General features: G+C 44.1%; 1 protein-coding gene across 10 annotated transcripts; it reads right to left on the bottom strand.

Annotated features, from left to right (window-relative positions):
• Positions 1-3,317: 3,317 nt before the first annotated feature.
• On the bottom strand, positions 3,318-16,601 carry LDHA (lactate dehydrogenase A). Of its 10 annotated transcripts, none has more exons than XR_014316071.1 (9): positions 16,347-16,547; positions 14,161-14,310; positions 11,709-11,826; positions 10,207-10,380; positions 9,600-9,773; positions 7,306-7,423; positions 6,349-6,431; positions 4,853-4,976; positions 3,318-4,029 (listed from the first exon to the last, which is right to left on the bottom strand). XR_014316071.1 is itself a non-coding variant. In XM_082747325.1 (9 exons), exons 3-9 carry the CDS (start codon positions 14,284-14,286, stop codon positions 3,865-3,867), a joined length of 999 nt encoding a protein of 332 aa, XP_082603451.1. In that variant the 5' UTR covers positions 14,287-14,310; positions 15,696-15,838; positions 16,347-16,486; the 3' UTR covers positions 3,318-3,864. The 10 variants fall into 10 exon arrangements, 8 of the variants coding, with proteins under 8 accessions (XP_082603451.1, XP_082603449.1, XP_082603450.1 ...); XM_082747325.1 differs by lacking the exon at positions 6,349-6,431 and adding an exon at positions 15,696-15,838 and having other exon boundaries at positions 16,347-16,486; XM_082747323.1 differs by lacking the exon at positions 6,349-6,431 and adding an exon at positions 15,719-15,838 and having other exon boundaries at positions 16,347-16,486.
• Between the last annotated feature and the right edge of the window lie 3,690 nt (positions 16,602-20,291).

Below are 20,291 nucleotides of genomic sequence, written 5' to 3'. Positions count from 1 at the left end.
TCTCCTAGCTACCAAGGTGATAGGCTAGTCTCCATGGCTACTGTGGGGTGAATTGTAATTCAATTAGCCACCTGGGTGTGGCCTTTGCTCTATAAAAATTAGTCTGGAAAGCAGGGAGGGGTTGTCCTCTGTAAGGGGCGACCCTGACCGGTCTGTTTGACCATCGGTTTGATTCTTATGTTTGGCGCGGAATAAAGCTTTGCTTGACTTTCGCATTGTATCAGTCTCGCTCCTTTAATCACGGACCCATTATTGGGGTACCCTATTTTGGGGGGACCCAACAAGCTCCGAGAAACAGGTCACTTATAGCAGACAGGAGCGGCAGTCACTGTTGGTCTTGTACTACCACTTGCTTGTGTGCTTACTTCCACAGCAACTCTGGTACTTGCACCTCATTTACCACTCAGTTGAGAGGTCAGCCCTGCTGGCCAGGATGACCAAGAGGTCTCTGGTAGCAAAAGGAGGTGTCATCTTGGTAGTGACCAAACTCTGGATCTAGGTGAAGAAAAAGGCTCTTCATTCATACCTACCATAGTTGCAGGACAGGCCACTGAGGTCTACTGCCTGAGTGGGCTCTCTGGGTGGCTACAATCCAAGCTAACTTAATCATTTTGCTTGATGGCAGCAATCTAAATACAGGAGGGCCAAGATGTATACATCCCAACAACTGCCAAAGTGCAGTAGGAATGCAGTAAAGAATTCTAAAAGAACAGGCTTTGAAGTCCTGATGCTTTGACAACATGGGCTTTAGTGGAAAAAAATGTTCATCCATCTACATGCATATATATGGAGATATATATATATATATATATATATATATATATATGAACTATATTCTGAACATTCCATTTGCTTCCCCCACTAAGGCATATTTAATCCACTTCCCAAGGTTAAGACTAAAACGAGATCATATTTACTTTGAGGCACAGCAAGAGAGGAACACAAGGAGGTGGGGGGGAGAGGAAGAAGCAGGCTTCCTGCCAAGCAGGGAGCCGGATACAGGGCTCCATCCCAGGACTTTGGGATCATGACCTGAGCAGAAGACAGATGCTTAACTGACTGAGCATAAAATGAGATATTAATTTCAAAGAATCAGGGCTTCTTTGCAGAGCTGGTCTATTCCTTGCCTGGGGCAAGAAGATTCAAGGTGATCTTGGAAGACTTTGTGTGAGGAAGTGAGGAAGTTGAGGAAAGTGAGGAAGCTTTACAAGATTAAATCTAAAGAATTCACGAAAGATTAGGTTAATAAATCTTTAAGTATTATTTCCAGTCATGTTGGTACTAATTTATTGGATCAGATATGAAATTAATAAGTGTAAATCGGGCGCCTGGGTGGCTCAGTGGGTTAAGCCGCTGCCTTCGGCTCAGGTCATGATCTCAGGGTTCTGGTCGTCCCACATCGGGCTCTCTGCTCAGCAGGGAGCCTGCTTCCTCCTCTCTCTCTCTCTGCCTGCCTCTCTGCCTACTTGTGATCTGTCAAATAAATAAATAAAATCTTAAAAAAAAAAAGTGTAAATAATTTTTTTTAAAAAACAAGTTGCCTCAAAGTTTACTAGAGGCCAGGCATAAGTACAGGTTTCTACTTGGAATAATTAAGAAGTTCAAAGATTTGATAGTGGTGAAGGTTGTACAACTATGAAAATCCACAGAATTAAACTTCAAAAGGTGAATTTTAGGGGCTCCTGGGTAGCTCAGTCATGGGAAAGATTGAGCCCCGCTTCCTGCTTGTAATCCCTCTCTCCATGTCTGTCGAATAAATACAATCTTTAAAAAATAAAAGGAGAACTTTATGTGTAAATTATATCCTAAGGCTTAAAAAAAAAAAAACCTATAGAAAAGCAAATCCTATTATACTCCTTGTCAAGACTACATAATTTGCAGGGGTGACTGGTTCCCTCAGTCAGTTAAGCCTCCAACTTGGTTTTGTCTCAGGTCGTGATTGCCTAGGTCGTGGTGACAGAGGTCCGTAGTTGGGGCTCAAGTCATGATCTAATGGGTCCTGAGATCTAGCTGTGCGTCTGGTTCCACGCTGGGCACGGAGTCTGCTTGAAGATCCTCTCTGTTTCTCGCCTCCCTCTCTCAATTAAGTCTTTTTTTTTTTTTAAGATTTTATTTATTTATTTGACAGAGAGAAATCACAAGTAGATGGAGAGGCAGGCGGGGGGAGAGAGAGAGAGAGAGAGAGAGAAGCAGGCTCCCTGCCGAGCAGAGAGCCCGATGCGGGACTCGATCCCAGGACCCTGAGATCATGACCTGAGCCGAAGGCAGCGGCTTAACCCACTGAGCCACCCAGGTGCCCTGAAGATGATTTTTGAGTGGACAACCATCAGGACTATTTGGTCTGAAATTGTTAAGTGCCATTGTGTTACTGGCCTCTGGAGAGCAAATGTTCTTAAAAATGTTTCCCAAGATGCCTGAGAGGCTTTGGTTAAGCTTCTGCCTTCAGCTCAGGTCATAATCTCAAGGTCCGGAGACCCAGTTCTACATCTGACAGAGGGCGGAGCCAGCGGTGGGCAGGCTCAGCAGTGAACCTGCTTCTCCCTCTGCCTACAGCTCTCCTTGCTTGTGCTTTTTCTCTGACAAATAAAACCTTTAAACAAATATTTAAAAAAAAAACAAAACTGCATTTTTTTTTAAGTACCACTGCTTATGCTGTGGCAAATATTTTTACATTCATGTATATATCATCTACAACTGTAGGGTACCAATTATGATTAGCACTATTATCAGATAGTTACCTCCTAATACTTTGTAGCTTAGTATATTAAAACGATTATAATGAAAATGGTACCAAAACGTAACCTAGCCACACCCTTGATTTATTAAGTCACACTGATGTTTGATCATTAGTAAATAATACACCATAAAAAAAATCATTGTATGTGTACCTGGGTGGTTCAGTTTCTTACTGTCTGCCATTGGCTCAGGTCAGCAGCCCCCACGGGGCTCCCTGCTCAGCAGAAAGCCTGCTTCTTCCTCTCCCTCTGTGTTCCCTCTCTCAGTGTCTGTCAAATAAATAAAATCTTTAAAATAAAAAAGTCACCGCAGAAACAACTGTGTGGCTCCCTCCATTAAGTGTCTGCCTTTGGCTCAGGTCATGATCCCAGGCTCCTGGGATGAAGTCCCGCATCAGGCTGCTTGCTCAATGGGGAGCCTACCTCTCCCCCTGCTTCTGCTCTGACAGGTGAATAAATAAAATCTTAAAAAATAATAATAATAATAAATTTCATCACAGTGTTGCCTAAGAATACCCTAATGGGTCCCTATAATAAGAGTAAGTAGCAGCTTCACCTAATGTAATGAATGGACAGTCACTGTTCAAAAAAAAGTTACTGTTCAAATTTTATTTGGTATTTTAGTTGGTACAACAACACTTAGTTGGTTGTATGGTCTTTTTACATTATATGGCAATGTACACTATATGCTGACAAACATGGTACACGAAGTAAGATCCTTTCGAACAGTTACGCACGATACATGCAATAATGAATTTATACGTTGGAGCCCAGGATGTGACTGACTGGAAAAGATGGACTAGGCATGTTGGGTGAAGGAACCTGAAGTCCTAGAACACACAGGAAATACTCATCTGGTTTGAAGAGCACCTGCTGCATATGCAATATTGGCAGTGGTGCCTCTGAGATGAACCCATTTAGGACTATAAAGGCAGGTATCATCCAGCATCAGGGTATAGCTGCAGGGTTTACTGAACCATTCGTATTTAGAAATTTAGGAAACTGATGTTTTTTCTTTATGCCATTTTGATGTTATTTAAGTAACAGATCAGATAATAAGGACAATGTACACAACCTCCAACTAAAACCCTGTCGTAGTCTAGACAGGGAAGTGGTACATTAGAAAACTTTAAAACTGCAGCTCCTTTTGGATCCCCCAGAGTGTATCTGCACTCTTCTTCAAACGGGCCTCTTCCTCAGTAGTTAGAGTCACCTTCACAACATCTGAAATTCCATTCTGTCCCAAGATGCAAGGAACACTAAGGAAGACATCATCTTTAATTCCATAAAGACCCTGAAGACAAAAGGAAAAGTATTTTATGTTTTGAGCACACATTCTGGGGTCTCCCAAGACTTTCATTCTTTACAATTATGAAGCTTATTTAATACAACTTGAGAAGTAGGAACTCCTGTCCACGTTTTCGGTTAGGATGTTATGAACAGTGCAAGTCATCAAAATACCAGCAAGATTTCTGTTATAAAAGACAATCTAAATTATTGCCATTATCCATATTACTGTTCAATTTTTAATGACAACATTTTGGCAACTCTACTTTGAGTGACTTCTTTTTTCCTTCAAAGGAAAAAGCTTTTCTTTTATGGTCTTCCACTCATCTCAACTTATTGTAAGTTATCAAGTTATCTATGTGAACATAGTACCACTAAACATTAATCCCAAAGTTCAACGATTTCTCTCCAAGAAAGTTGTGACTGCATTTATTATGTCACTTAAATCAAATTTATGTCACTTAGATTTATGTCATTTAAATCAAAGACTGATGACTAAGTCTGTTTTCACAAAAAAATTTTTTAATTTTTAATTTTTTATAAACTATGTAATGTATTTTTATCCCCCGGGATACAGGTATGTGAATGGCCAGGTTTACATACTTCACAGCACTCACCATAGCACATACCCTTCCCAATGTCCGTAACCCCACCCCCCTTCTCCCAAACCCCCTCCCCCCAGCAACCCTCTGTTTGTTTTGTGAGATTAAGAGTCACTTACGGTTTGTCTCCCTCCCAATCCCATCTTGTTTCATTTATTCCAGAAGAATCTTTCTTAAAAACCAGAAAATAACCACATTCAAATACAATGTACCACTACATACACCTACCTTAATCATGGTGGAAATTGGATGCACCCGCCTAAGATTCTTCATTATACTTTCTGCCAAATCTGCCACAGACAGTCCAATGGCCCAGGAAGTGTAGCCTTTCAGTTTGATCACCTCATAGGCACTGTAGGGTAGGGAAGGACAGAGAAAGTTAGGAAAAAGTAGGGTAAGAGAAAGCAAAGAACAAACACATGCTTTACAGCAAATAATGCCATGAAGTTACATTACAGACCTCAGGTAATGCTTGCATGCATACCAAGATATTATGTATAGGGATGTTCACAACAGTACAATGTATATTCAATACCACTGAATATTACAACTGTCAAAACAAGTAACTACATGTACATGCAACAAAATAAAGGATTAAGACGTAATACTGAATTTTAAAAAATAACTCCAAGATTAGATTACATCTTTGACTCAAAGCAAGGGATGGGCAGTAGGACAGAAAATGAGTGGGAGGAGGAGCTCAGAACTCCTATTCAAGTACCAGCAGACTAGTAATTCTAACCCAACAAAACACTACATTTAGTTGACAGCAATTATCAATGTTTCTTGGGTTGGGTGGTGGGTTCACAGGTTTTTGTTTTTGTTTGTTTGTTTTTTTTGAAGTTTTTATTTATTTATTTGACAGACAAGAGTTCACAAGTAGGCAGACGGCAGGCAGAGAGAGGGGGGGAAGCAGGCTCCCCACCGAGCAGAGAGCCCAACGCGGGGCTCGATCCCAGGACCCTGCGATCATGACCGGAGCCAAAGGCAGAGGCTTTAACCCACTGAGCCACCCAGGTGTCCCAGTTCACAGGTTTTTTAAAAAGGGTCTTGCCTAAATCAATCCTGATTCATTACTCAGTTCTACAGACTGAGGCCCACACATGGTTTGTAGTAAGTAAGTAACGGGATGGTAAGCATCTGCCTTCAGCTCAGGTCATGATCCCAGGGTGCTGGATCAAGTCCCATACCTGGTTCCTTGCTCAGTGGGGAGCCTGCTTCTCCCTTTGCCTGCTGCTCCCAGTGCCTATGCATGCACTCTCTCAGTGATAAAAATCTTTATCATACACACACACACACACACACACACACACGAAATAATAAGACCAAGCTGAAAACTCCCATATTTACATAATTTCATACAATATTCACATTTTTAGTACAATTATGAATCTACACATTGCCTGAAACTTTATAATCATCTGAATAAACAAGTTTGCTATTTCTAATCATAAAGCCTATAACAGGAAATTGGATTTAAAAATTCTTGGGGCTCCTGAGTGGTTCAGTCAGTTGAGAATGTGACTCTTGTTTTTGGCTCAGATCGTCATCTCTGGGTCATGGGATTGGCCCCATGTCAAGCACCATGCTCAGCAGGGGGAGGTCTGCTTAAGATTCTCTCCCCTCTCCCCTACCCCTGCACGCACGCACATGCTCCCTCTCAAATAAATAAATCAATCTTTTCTTAAAAAATAAAGAAATAAAAGTTCTTATTTCTGCGGCACCTGGCTGGCTCAGTCCATGCAGGATGTGACTCTTGATCTCCAGGGGGTTCTGAGTTCAAGTCCCACACAGGGTGTAAAGGTAACTTGAATAAATAAAACTCTTATCAATAAATCAATAAAAATTCTTATTCCTAACTGAATGACCCATATATGCTATTGAAATAAAGACTTAATCTGAAATACAACTTCCAAGCACTAAAAGATTTATACTACTATAGAGTAATACAGCAAAGACTGTTGCATTAACCATTTTTAGTTCTTTACTTCTGTTTTATAGAATGTTCTTTAACAAAACATCAGGAAAAATCTTTTTTTTTTTTTTTATTTTTAAGTAATCTCTACACCCAACACGGGACTCGAACTCACAAGCCTGAGATCAGGAGTCACATGCTCTACCAACTGAGCCAGCTATAGCCAGGCGTCCTTAGAAAAATGCTTTCCGTCAAGTACTCAAATGCTATTAAACTTTCAAACTTCAAAATAAAAATATAGGGGCACCTGGGTGGCTCAGTGGGTTCAAGCCTCTGCCTTCGGCTCAGGTCATGATCCCAAGGTCCTGGGATCGAGGCCTGCATCGGGCTCTCTGCTCAGCAGAGAACCTGCTTCCTCCTCTCTCTCCCTGCCTGCCTCTCTGACTAGTTGCAATCTCTATCAAATAAAATAAATAAAATCTTTAAAAAAAATAAAATAAAGTAAAAATATAAGTCTTATGGGTGCCTGGGTGGTTCAGTAGGTTAAAGCACCTGCCTTCGACTCGGGTCATGATCTCAGGGTCCTGGGATCAAGCCCTGCATCAAGCTCTCTGCTCAGCAGGGAGCCTGCTTCCCTTCCTCTTTCTCTCTGCCTACTTGTGATGTCTTGCTCTCTGTCAAATAAATAAATAAATCTTTAAAAAATAAAATAAAATAAAAATATAAGTTTTAATCTTCTGTATTGCCAAATTATGGGATCCATTACCTGTCAACCACCTGTTTGTGAACCTCTTTCCACTGTTCCTTATCTGCATCAGTGCCTAAGTCAGGGTGCAGATTCTTCAGAGACACACCAGCAATGTTTACTCCACTCCATACAGGCACTAGAAGAAACAGTACAGAATACATTTACTTCCACATGTCATCCAGCAGACCACAGAGCACCCTAACCAGTCTTCCGGGCTAATCTGCTTTAAGTCAACATACTCCTTGCTTGTTGCCTTAAGACCCTTGATCTGTAACAGAAATAAATCACTTTCTCTGAGATTTGTAGACCACTGGTCTGGGGGAATAAAGAACCAAAACGTTCCCAGGCCACAGAGGCCAGCAAGTCTGTTCGAAGCTGCCTCACCTTTCTGATTAGCCCAGCCATCTTTCAGCAAAATGTTTTCTTTTCTTAAGGTCACATGAATAATTTTACTGACCTCCCTTTGAGTATCTGTAAACCTTGCCCTCCTTCACAGAACAGAGTACTTTTGCACAACTCCTTGGTACTAAGGAACCAGACCTTCTTGCACACTAGAAGAACTAGAACTTCTTGCACAATCTCTGAGCACTGAGTAACTGGCATCATCAAATCTGCATGCAATCAAGAAATGTTACAGACCACTGTGTTCCCTTAACTAATTAAACCCCTTCAAAAGTCTCTGGGTTAGGGGCACCTGGGTGGCTCAGTGGGTTGAGTGTCTGCCTTTGGTTCAGGTCATGATCCGGGATCAAGCCCCCCATCGGGCTCCCAGGTCAGCAGAAAGCCTGCTTCTCCCTCTCCCTCTGCTTGCTGCTCTGCCTTCTTGTGTTCTCTTTGTATCTGTCAAATAAGTAAATGAAATCTTTTTTTTGAAGATTTTATTAATTTATTTGAGAGAGACAGATAGTTAAGAGAGGAACACAAGCAGGGGGAGTGGGAAAGGGAGAAGCAGGCTTCCTGCTGAGCAGGGAGCCCAATATGGGGCTCAATCCCGGGACCCTGGGATCGTGACCTGAGCTGAAGGCCGACGTTTAACAACTGAGACACCCAGGTGCCCCAATTAATAAAATCTTTAAAAAAATCTATCTCTGGGCCAGGAAGAAACTTCAGAGTTGGACTTTTGGACAAGGGTCTGCCTTCTTCCCCAAGTTGCCAGCCTCTTGAATAAAGCTCATATTCCCTTCCAGTCAAAACTTGCCTCTTGACTACTGGCCTTTTGAGCAATGGGGAGCCAAACTTGGGTTCTGGAAACAAGAATAGTAATTTTTTTTTTTTTTTTTACAGATTTTATTTATTTATTTGACAGAGATCACAAGTAGGCAGAGAGGCAGGCAGAGAGAGGAGGAAGCAGGCTCCCTGCTGAGCAGAGAGCCCAATGTGGGACTCGATCCCAGGACCCTGGGATCATGACCCGAGCTGAAGGCAGAGGCCTAACCCACTGAGCCACCCAGGTGCCCCAAGACTAGTAATTTTGACCCTTTTTCTTTCTTTCTTTTTTTTTTTTTTGAAGAGTTTATTTATTTATCTGACAGAGATCACAAGTAGGCAGAGAAGCAGGCAGAGAGAGAGGAGGAAGCAGGCTCCCTGCTGAGCAGAGAGCCCGATTCGAGGCTCGATCCCAGGACCCTGGGATCATGAGACCTGAGCCGAAGGCAGAGGCTTAACCCACTGAGCCACCCAGGCGCCCTTGACCCTTTTTTCTAATTCTCACTTCTTATCTGGGGAGGATTACCTGCTGTTGGTAGATGGTCAAGACTACAACCACCCTTACTCTTAAACTTTCATTGACTGATTTATGTAAGACTAAGAATTTTCACCATATTCTAACTTGTTTTCCTACTCTACCGCGATGTTTAATCCGTGTGTATTTGAAATCATAAAAGGAATTTTCTTGGCATAAGTAACTGAGAACTCTGCACAAAATTAAAACCTCTCTTAGCTGTGATAGACTTTTTCATCTCCTTCATTTGGATTGGCTGACCTTATCTGAGCCACAAAGTTCAAGTCTAGACACAGCTGTGATATCAAATGACTGAGGTCATCCTTAGAACTATTCTCTTATTTTAATATGTCCACTGTATTAAGTAATTTCATTCCCCATCCATGATATAGGGATGCCATAAAATGTTACATAAAAGTTAAAATCTTAACCATTCTTAACATAAAAATTATGTCAAAAGATAGATTTCTAGAAACCATTCCTACTCCAATGAATGGGTATCTCATTTCAGCTCTGGTTTAATAATGAAACTTCTGTAAATATTTTACAACAATTTTTTTTTAAAACAAAAAGAGAAAATAGTTATGCTTACCACTGGAGTCTCCATGCTCCCCAAGGATCCACCCGTGACAGCTTAACGGGTGAACTCCCAACCTTTCCCCCATTAGGTAACGGAACCGGGCTGAATCCAGATTGCAACCACTTCCAATAACACGGTTTTTGGGAAAGCCACTTATCTTCCAAGCCACATAGGTCAAGATATCCACTATGAAGAAAACATTTAGGCAAAGATACTAGGTCAATTATTAGATAATGTTTAGCTAGTCAAGATACATGGCTCTGTATGAATCTTGATCGTGCTTATGACCCAACATTTTTGTTAAATTTTTAAACCTTTATTCGTAAAATGGCAAATTCACGAAGTCCTCAAGAAGTGTAGTTTAATGAAAATAAATTGTGCATTAACAACATCTTATTCATAATTTACCTAAGCTCTTCTTGGGCAAGTAACTAATTTCTAAGTTCTAACTACATTTAGGGGCACTGTATCCCCCTTACTATTTTAAACTTAATGATTTTAGCAAATCCGTTCACAAGAGGAAAATGAAAAATATGAGCAACAGATGTGTGTATACAGAACATGACATATACCATCAGTTTCACTCGAGTTCATCTATTTGTACAATTAAAGGTCTCACCTGGATTGGAAACAACAAGCAACTTGCAGTTTGGACTGTATTTCACAACATTAGGAATGATGAACTTAAAGATGTTCACGTTACGCTGGACCAAATTAAGACGGCTTTCTCCCTCTTGCTGACGTGCCCCAGCTGTGATAATAACCAACTTGGAGTTTGCGGTCACATTATAGTCTAGACAAAAGGGAACAAAAACCAGATTACAGCCTTTAAGAGAACTCTAATACCTAGCCGGCAGAAAGTTGTTCTGTAACCTTCTCTAATGGACAGTTTGAACAACTGTGTTACCTCCCCTACTTCCTTTCATATATAGGGAAATACAGATAAATGCTTGTACTGCTACCTTCCCACCCCCATCTTCTCCTTTAGTTTTTGGCCACTTAACGGGAAGAAAAGTAAATCACTACCTTCCTTGTATTCTGGTTTTAGACTGTGACTTTAGTGACAGCTCAGAGGAGCTGGAAACAATCAAATGAGGTGGTCATCCCTCAATTTTTTTGCCACCTAAGCTCATGCTCACACTCTCCCACACTCTTTCTTTTTTTCTTTTTTAAAGATTTACTTATTTGAGAGAGATGGAGGGTGAGAGAGCACAAGTGGGGTGAGGGGCAGAGGGAGAAGCAGGCTCCTGGCTAGGCAGGGAGCCCAAAGTGGGATCAATCCCAGGACCCCGGGATCATGACCTGAGCTGAAGGCAGATGTCCAACTGAGTCACCCAGGCACCCCGATACTCCTGTTTCTACTTAACTACTTCACTATGATCACACCAGTCCAGAGACAGGCTGTTTTGTTTTTTAAGCAAAAGCCACATACTTATCAAGTATGTCTTGCTTCTAGATACCCTATGGTACAGGATAGTCAACCCAGCCCATAGGTAAGTGGTCACTGATTTTCAAATGTCAAAAGAAACACCATTTGTACACATGTCCAGGTTTCTTGATCAGGGCTCTTAAGTGTAAAAGGCCCAAGAATATCCGAACAGGCTCATTTATCCTATTCTCAACCGTTAGGTGTGAAAGGAAGTAGGGCAAGTATATTAAATTTAAATATTAGAAACAATTTGGTTACATACAAACCTGAGGAGCTTTACTAATTACATGCTAACTCAGATGCTTTCACATTACAGACATACTGGATTTCCATTTAAAACCATTTACTAGAGGGGTGCCTGGGTGGCTCAGTGGGTTAAGCCTCTGCCTTTGGCTCAGATCAGTCATGATCTCAGGGTCCTGGGATTGAGCCCCGCATTGGGCCTGCTTCCCCGTTCTCTCTGCCTGCTGCTCTGCCTACTTGTGATCCATCAAATGAATAAATAAAATGTTTAAAAAAAAAAAAAAAACATACTTACTAGAAATTGCAACTTTCATAAAAAAGGTTACCAATGCAAAATTGGTCAAAGGCTCTCTGATCCTATATAAAAAGCCAATCTTTAAAACAGAATTTCAAGCCTGATAGAGAATTAAGTTTAGCATAGACCACAATGTAAGTTTGTTGTAATTCACCTTTGCCAGAGACAATTTTTGGTGTTCTAAGGAAAAGGCTTCCATGCTGGAGATCCATCATCTCTCCCTTCAGTTTGTCTTCCATGACATCAACAAGAGCAAGTTCATCTGCCAAGTCCTAAGAGATGTCAACAATTGTAGTCAAATGGAAAGCATACATTATTTAGTCAAATAGAAAGGCATGCAAAAATTTCTGTATTTCTAGGACAGAAAGAGTTCTGCTACTTTATTAGTATCGGGATATACCTCAAAATAAAGGTAGGCCACCATTTAAAAACTGACTCTCAGATGACCCTTCCATAGGAAGAAGTACTGATCTTCTCTCTTCATTAGAGCAAGCTTTGCAAGGGCTCCACCACGCCACTGTATGGAGGCAGAACCCTGGACTGGCAATGGATGGGATATCACCCAATTACATAAAGCTGCTCTATTTATACTCTCAAATTCAGTTTTTTAAATTGATTTTAGGTCATTATTCATTACATAAGTGAGTCTGACTAGTATCACGACTTGGAAGTTAAAAAAAGTGGTATTCTGGATCATTCTTTGTCTATATATTAACCAATACTAACAGTGTCACATGTAGATAGATTTGTGCACTGCAATATAGTGTTGGTGAAAAATATCCTTTCAACTGAAGCAGCAAATGTTCACTGGTGCCATCTCAGACCAGGAGCATCAGTAACAGATTTAACAGACATGAGTTGTGAACTGTTATAACCAAGTTAAGTTATACTAGCTGAGCTACAGAACTACCCCAAGTCACCTATGATAACCTTGCACTATGCTTATACACACCCAAGTTAGAGAGCATCATAGGAAAAGACCACAGGTGATTCACAGGTGTAAGAAAACAGATGGCATCAATTTCTGATCCAACGGGAAAGCAGTAAGAATTGGTACAGGCACCCCCTCGTTTTCAGAAGTCTGCATTATGCCAATTCATTTTTATACAAGACCTAACATTGTACCTGTTTTTACAGAAAGAAATCCAAAGAGGATTTGTGCTTTTATGAAAAAGGCAAAAAGCAATAATGGCATTCAGTTGTTTGTTCTGCAGTGAGCCCTTAGAGTAGTAGTACACATCCCAAGTACCAACAAGCTCCTTCCCTAGGAAACTTTATGCATCTCAGTATCAAGCTGTCATCGCTTTGAACTGCGTGAACATCTGTACTTCACCTCTATTTTGGGTATCTGTCAGCAAGATGTGTCCTAAGGTTCAGAAAGCCCAAGGTTATTTCTTGGGTCTGGGAATGCTCAAAAAAAATTTCCGTATTAATCAATCGGACTGTCTTCACTTTACACCATTTTGGCTTTGGAAGGGTTTCACAGCAATGGTCTCCTGTAGGATGGTGGGGGAAACCTTTACACTATGTGGCTCCTCATAAGTACACATATGAAGCAACATGCTGTAACCATACATAGCTCATAGCTCATTTCTGCCTTCAGTTCCTTATTTCAATCCTTTCCTGTTCAAAAGCCAGAATTAATCATTTCACTCTCTTATTTGAACTCCAAATCTAAATTTAAGATATTTTATGGTAAGTTGCAATTATTTTTATATATAAACCGGGCCTGACTACTTAAAATGTGTTTATTCATTCACAAATTCTAACTAAGTGTTCGCTCCATAACTGATACCAAAATTTACTATTCAACGTGGCAATTTTTGTGGAAGAAATGCTTAGGATTTCCCACATTTAGCGTGATTTTAATTTTACCAATGTATGATTTTCAATTCAAAAATTATTTTAAAATAACTTTAGCTTGTTTAAAGGCATGGGCTCTTTTTCACTTGTAGGCAATTCATCCATGTTAATAGGGCAAAGTGAATTTAAGGAAGGGTCACCCTAGGGTGCCTGGGTGGCTCAGTCCTTAAGTGTTAGCCTTCGGGTCAGGTCCTGGAATTGAGCCCCTCACCTCCCTGTTCAGCGGGAAGCCCTCCTCTGCCTCTGCCAGCCCCCCTGCTTGTGTTCCCTTTCTTGCTGTGTGTCAAATAAATTTTTAGAATCTCTTTAAAAAAAAAAAAAAAAAAAGGAGGAACTGTGTCACCACTTGCCTGACAACTTTTTTTTTAGTTCAGATACGCTTTTGGTATGGCATCACATTTCTTTTTTTTTTTTTTTAAATAAGATTTTATTTATTTATTTGACAGACAGAGATCACAAGTAGGCAGAGAGGCAGGCAGAGAGAGAGGGGGAAGCAGGCTCCCTGCAGAGCAGAGCCCGCTGTGGGGCTCGATCCCAGGACCCTGGGATCATGACCTGAGCCGAAGGCAGAGGCTTTAACCCACTGAGCCACCCAGGCGCCCCTGGCATCACATTTCTAAAGTTTGTTCCATAAAACGCTCTCTGAGTGCATGAACCTGAATCTTTGTATATACAATGTGATAATCCAATTCTTGGAGGAGTGGGGGGATGGGGGTCTCCCAGAAAGATGGGCTCTCACTTACCTTCATTAAGATACTGATGGCACAAGCCATGCCAACAGCACCAACCCCAACAACTGTAATCTTATTTTGGGGGACATGTTCTTCCTTAAGAAGATTCTGTATCAGCTGGTCTTTGAGAGTTGCCATTTTGGACTTAGAACCAAAAGGAATCTAAAGGGGAAAAAAAACACGCACAGTCACTGCATCTTCTTTGAATGAACGCTATTAACCTAAAGCTGTTCCAAAGGAGTTCGTTTTACTTCTTTTGGGGGTACTTGCCACTAAAAAGGGGGAAGGAAAAAACCTAAAGCTGGCCACAGGAATGCTGAAAGACCGAATGCCAGGGTCTGGTCTCTCTAGGATCTTGGTGTAAAGGATCTCACCTTGGCGTGGAAGAATAGCATTGACGTTTGAGTGTAAGTATAGCTTCCTGAGGCCTCCCTCATCTTGACGTATTAACCCCAAGCGGGGCCGCCTTTCCTCACACAAAATCGCTATGAGCTGCCTGCCCACTCTACTCCAGTCACCCGGGTTCCCGCCAAACCCTCACGTAAGGACCCGAGGAATGTGGAAAAATCTGTTAACTGCCTCCTGAAACGACCCAGTCGTCTTAGGGCATGCAAAAAGCTCTGCTCATGCGCAATCACTCCCTCCTCCAGCCCCAGAAGAATGCCAACGGTCCAGCCAGAGCTCGTGGGGTTTACCGCCCCTCCCCCACCCTCCCCTGCGCGAGACTCGCGCGCATGCTCATTTCCAAGCAGTGGGCGGGGACAAGAGTAGAGTAGGAACCCCAAGCTTTCCAGAGTTGGGCACTGCCCCCAACGGCGGCGGCCGGGGTAGCCCCGCCCACGGGCGGAAATGACTGGAAATTACCGTGCTCTTCGGGTCAGACGGTGAGCGAGCACGCGGCGGACTTTAGACCTAAGTAGTGCCCCAGCTGGCTGCCTCCCTGGCCACGCGCGCGGCCACGGCCAGACTTTAAATCTTAAATACTTGGTTGCTGTTAACAAACAGGAGGGAGGCGCCTCCTGTGGCTTCTGCTGCGATCCATGTTGCAAAGGCGTGAGGCCCGGTAGGAGGAAATTGTCAGTACAGGAAGTGCAAAAATAGCTGTAGAGGCCCAAGGCCCTGAAGTTAACATGATACTTGGTGTAATCCTCCATTTCCAGAGCCGGGGAGGAGGCCTTCGCTCTGCTAATGCAACCCCGCACTGCATTCACTGGGAAGATTATCACAGGCTGCATCCCAAAGCCCCACGTCTAGTCTTGAGTTCCAAATGGGCAAAAATATCCGAGGACTTCCAGGCAGGCTGCCCAGAGTCACCAAGCTGGAATCGGATCTCTCCTTACAAATCACTGCTATTTCTAGACCTGGCTTCACCGAAAACCTAAGGATCCAGCGTTCCCTTTAATGTGGGGATGGGTGACGGAGGAGCCCTGCAGAAAGAGGGTCTATTCCCCAAATCTGCCACCCACTTTGTTACCTCAGAGTTGCCCTAACCTTCTCACAGCTTTAGGTCCCCCCCCCCCCCATTTTTCAAAAGGAGTAGATGGTACCAGATATTCTACTCGCAAAATACCATCTGCGACGCAGGAGAGCTGAATTCTCTTCCGGCTTCATCTTTGCATGCACCGTGCCTAGGGCAGCACCTGATACATCAGCAGTCGCTTATTAAGTGTTAATTTGCGCAGAGACCGCCCTGTAACAGGGACAGCAGCAGCTCCGTGGAGTCCACCTCTCGCGAGCCCCAGGGTTAAAAAGCGACCCGAGCAGCGCTCCCCGGCTTTCATACCTCCTCCCCCAACCCCACCGCCCGACTGCTGAGGCTTTTTCGGCTCTCTGGGTTCTGGAAACCGGACCTCGAGTTCTGTGTCGTTTGCCTCTTTTAAGCCCGGAGGTATGCCCCACCCTTCGTTATCTGTCCTATTCTTGTCCTTCTGCATCCACTTGGCCTTTCCACCACAGGATTTCCCAGCCCGACCGGAGATCGCGGTGCCCGCTTAGAGCAAAAGCAGAGTGCGGCGGGCTCCCGAGCCCACGCAGGGCGTGGGCCACCGCCCAGGTATGGTCTGCGAACTCTGCCTCCACCCCGCCACCCCCACGCCCCGGAAGCGGAGACCCCTTTGCGGGCAGCGTCGAGTTAGCAAACCAGAAGCTGCTCGCTCTCCTGACCCTCCAGCTCCGTGCACTTGGGGCCAAGACCGTACCGGGAGTGCACGTCGGGAGGGCGAGCGTCAGCGGCGCGCGAGACTGAATCCGGACTTGGCGGCAGCGGCTCCGACACTCGGTGCTGAGCGCGGGAGGGGCCTTAAATGGAACCGCGAGGCTGACGTCAAGGGGGAGCCGGGCGGACGTGCGGGAACCCACGTGTGGGTCGGACTAGGGGCGGGCTCCGAGCCGGGCGGGGCAGTGGAGCAGCTTAGGCGGCGCGCGCAGCGGGACCGCCAACCTGCCGACAGACCCATGTGCGTCCGGAGATCTAAGGGGCTGCTAGAGCCACGCTACCGCCCGCCACAAAAGCCCAAGCCAGTCAAGCGGACCCTCAGGAAAAGCTTAATAGGAATCTTCACCGCTGTTTCTCATTGCCCAGAACAGCTTCTGGCACGTAGATTTTCAATAGCTTGTTGGAAAGGAGGGAATGCCTAGCATAGCATCATTCTGACCCTACCCAGGTCGTGTGATCGCCAAAACTCGCTGTCCTCCACCTGCTGCTAAACATTCCAAATCCCCCAGCTCGTAGTGAGGCCTCAGCTCTAGCCTTCGTTGGTGCTGGTTTCCTTTGCCTGGCCTGCCTTCCTTCCCGATATCTTCTTTAAACCTTACCCATCTAGTAACACACACGCGCGTGGGGGGGTGGGCGGGGGCGCGCGAAAAATTGGTGTCTCTCTTGTTTCTGCATCTGCGAAGCTGTGTCTCCTTCAGACCGGTTTGCCTTGGTGATGTGTGTCACTCTGCTCTTCCCTGTCCGTGATTCTCTCAAGGCCATGGGTCAGTCTACTTCCTCCTTTGCACTGGGGACCAACTTAGAGTCCAGTTGGGAGAAAGATCCGTAATTACGGGTTTCTTAGTTTTGAAGAGAACATGCTAATCTCAGTTCCAGAAAAACAGGGCATCTCTCTAGCATGTCCTAATAGTTTTCTCTTCACTCTAGGAGGCCCAGCCACCTAGGCTCTCACCTCAAACACGCAGCTGGACCAGCTGAAGGCCAACCACAGATTATCGGTTGTTTCTCAGGGCAGGGCCTATCTATGCAATACTGCCTGTGGTTACTCACTTTTTGCAACAATGTCCTTGTTCAGTCAGGGCTGGGCGCCTGCCTATTTGTCAGATGTGACCACAACTGCTGGCAGGAGGGCAGAGCTCAGAAAATAGAAGGTAGGCTGGGAAGACAGGTAAGAACTCTCACCAGGACTCTGGAATTACCTCTAAAGGTAATCTAGGCAAAAGTTTTCAGCCCCCTAAATCAAGGCACCTACCTCCCTCTAAGCACAGCTTCCTTCTTTGAAGAACAGTAGTCTCTACTCAACCTTACAAATATGAATTAAAACAAGTACCAAATTTACTGAGCACCTCCTATGTGCCAGGCAGCAAGCTAGGTAATATCTATACTCATCTTCACGGTAATTCTTTGGAGTAGGCATAATTATCCCCATTTTGTGGAAAAGAAGCCAAGGCTCAGAGAGATTCGTGACTTTGCCAAGGTCATACAACTAGTAAATGATTGCAGCTGATTCTTCAGGACTGCCTTCAAAGCCCATGATTTTTTTCCTGTATAGGACGTTGTCCCATCTCCACCCTTCACCCTCAACTCCACAAAAGTGAAATTATGGAGGGAGCCCAGCCAGTCCTAGGCTCAGAAAGTTGCATTTTCAGTGACAGATAGTAGATGTCACTGGAAGTCCCCACCTGTTGGTTGAGCTGAGACATCAGTCTTCTCTGGCCCTCAGACTGGTATTTATTCCATTCATGCTCCCGCTTTTCAAGCCTTTAGTCTTGGACCAGAGTTTACACCACCTGCTGTCCTGGGTCTCCAGCTTACAAATGGCTGATCTTGGGATTTCTCAGACTCCATAACTGCCTGAGCCAATTCCTTGTAATAGATCTCATTATAATTCCTATTGGTTCTGTTTTTCTGGAGAACCCTAATACAGTCCAATAGAGAAGAATTTCTGTACTCAAGTCCAGGCAGAATGTGGGACCCATGAGATGGGCTAGAAAAACACTGTTTCAGAGGGCAGACCAGACTTCTCCAAACCTAACCAAGCATTCTTCAAGGATGGCCCCTTTAAAAGGGAACATTTCATAAAGAGGTGGCTTGACCAGGGGACAGGCTGGCCTCAGAGAATGGGTGGTGCTAAGCAACCCATATAAGATTTTCCTAAAATGAGAAAAAAAAAGAAAAATGATTTTTCTAAAAAGGACCTGGCCAAAGGATGGTGTCCACCCAAAACACAGGGCTGAGTCACTCCTTCATTCAGTATTTGTTACTCCTCAAGAAAGTTCAATGGCTCCTCACTCGAGGGCCTCAAGAATGAAATCCAGGGGCGCCTGGGTGGCTCATTTGGTGGAGCATCTGCCTTCTGCTTGCTGTGATCCCGGGAGTCCTGGTATCAAGCCCCGCACTGGGCTCCCTGTTCAGCAGGGAGCCTGCTTCTCCCTCTACCTACCCCTACTCTGCTCGTGCTTTATCTCTCTCTCTCTCAAATAAATAAATAAAATCTTCTAAAAAAAAATCCAAGTAATAAAATCCAAATTCCTTGGCAGTCACTCTAGGCCTTCTATGATGCAGTGCCCACATCCCCACTGAGCCACCCAGGCGCCCCAAACTAATCCTTATTGCTGCTCCTCTCTTTTTCTCACTAGCCTGTGAGCTCCTCCTGGGCAGAAACTTTCTCCCTTATCTCCATACTCCCAGCATATATGTTAATTTGTTTTACAAATATATTTTGAATTATATGCTCACTATGCAAAGGGCACTGTGCTAGGTGCTGGAGATATAACGATGAATGAGACAGATGCATAAGTCTTCAAAGACTATACCATTTAATGGGGGAGACCAACAGCCTTCTCCCCTATGGCGAAAATGTAAGATAGAATATAACACTACCTCAAAAGAGGTACAAAAAAATTGCTCTAGCATTCAGAAGAGAGAAATTTCCTTTGGGTACAGGAGTATCAGAGAAGGCTTCCTGGCAGAGGCAGCATCTGAGCTTAACCTGGAAAAAGACTTCAGTTGCTGAAGATCAGGTGTTGAGAAACAGAGAATGCAGTGTGAGCAAACGCATGGAGGCAGGAAACGCAAAATGTGTCTTGTGAATCTTAAGCTTTAAATGCTTAAGCTTTGAAAGCTATGAAATATGGGTGTTTTTGCCTTTTTATTTTTGGTGGTGGTCAGTGGGAGTCATAAATGTTTTGGGAGAATGAGAGAGTTAGAGGGAAAGCAAGCAAGGTAGTTGCAAGGTCATGGAAAGCGGGGCAGGGTGGAGCAACACACCTTGTTTTGTAATAATACACAAGAAGCTCAGAACTCATACAGCTCCAACCTGCAACTGTACAGAACATTTGCTTCCCTGACACACCCTACACAGCCCCTTTTTTTCACCGTTTCCATATTTGCAAAGCTGATGGCTTTCCTGAGTTGCAGGGCCCCAGACACAGAGGGTCTAATCGGTTTCTGTCTGTGACAGGCCAGGCCCTCCTGAGGATGAGCCAAAGCAGAGGCTCCTCTCTCTGGCAAGAGAGCAGGTGCCTGCCCCTGGAAGACTGCTTCCTGTCGTCCTCCCAACCCCATCCACCTCTCACATGGTGGGAGTGGAAGCCAAAGACTCCACCCTGATTACTCCATCCTGGGTGCCTCCCCCCAGCACCCTTCCAGGTTGCCCTCATCGTCAGGTACTAGAAGTTGCCTCTGTTTCTCTTTTTGACTTGGATAGTTGTTCCCTCCGGAGTTCATTCCTCACATGATCACCTAATAAAATTCACCTCAAAAACTCTGGATTCTTGGGGTGCCTGGGTGGCTCAGTGGGTTAAAGCCTCTGCTTTCAGCTCAGGTCATGATCCCAGGGTCCTGGGATCGAGCCCCGCATCAGTCTTTCTGTTCAGCAGGGAGCCTGCTTCCTCCTCTCTCTCTGCCTGCCTCTCTGCCTATTTGT

Source organism: Mustela nivalis (assembly GCF_964662115.1).
Source record: "Mustela nivalis genome assembly, chromosome: 9".
NCBI classification, from domain to species: domain Eukaryota; kingdom Metazoa; phylum Chordata; class Mammalia; order Carnivora; family Mustelidae; genus Mustela; species Mustela nivalis.
This window is presented reverse-complemented; position numbering and strand designations above follow the sequence as displayed.

Excerpts from the sequence above, each read along its gene's own strand:
- LDHA (XM_082747321.1), bottom strand. The coding sequence starts at position 14,585 with ATGAGGGAGGCCTCAGGAAGCTATACTTACACTCAAACGTCAATGCTA. Across the intron at positions 14,311-14,522 it reads TGCTATTCTTCCACGCCAAG|ATTCCTTTTGGTTCTAAGTC; the intron begins GTGAGATCCTTT and ends TTTCCCCTTTAG. Across the intron at positions 7,424-9,599 it reads GGAGCATGGAGACTCCAGTG|TGCCTGTATGGAGTGGAGTA; the intron begins GTAAGCATAACT and ends TGTTTCTTCTAG.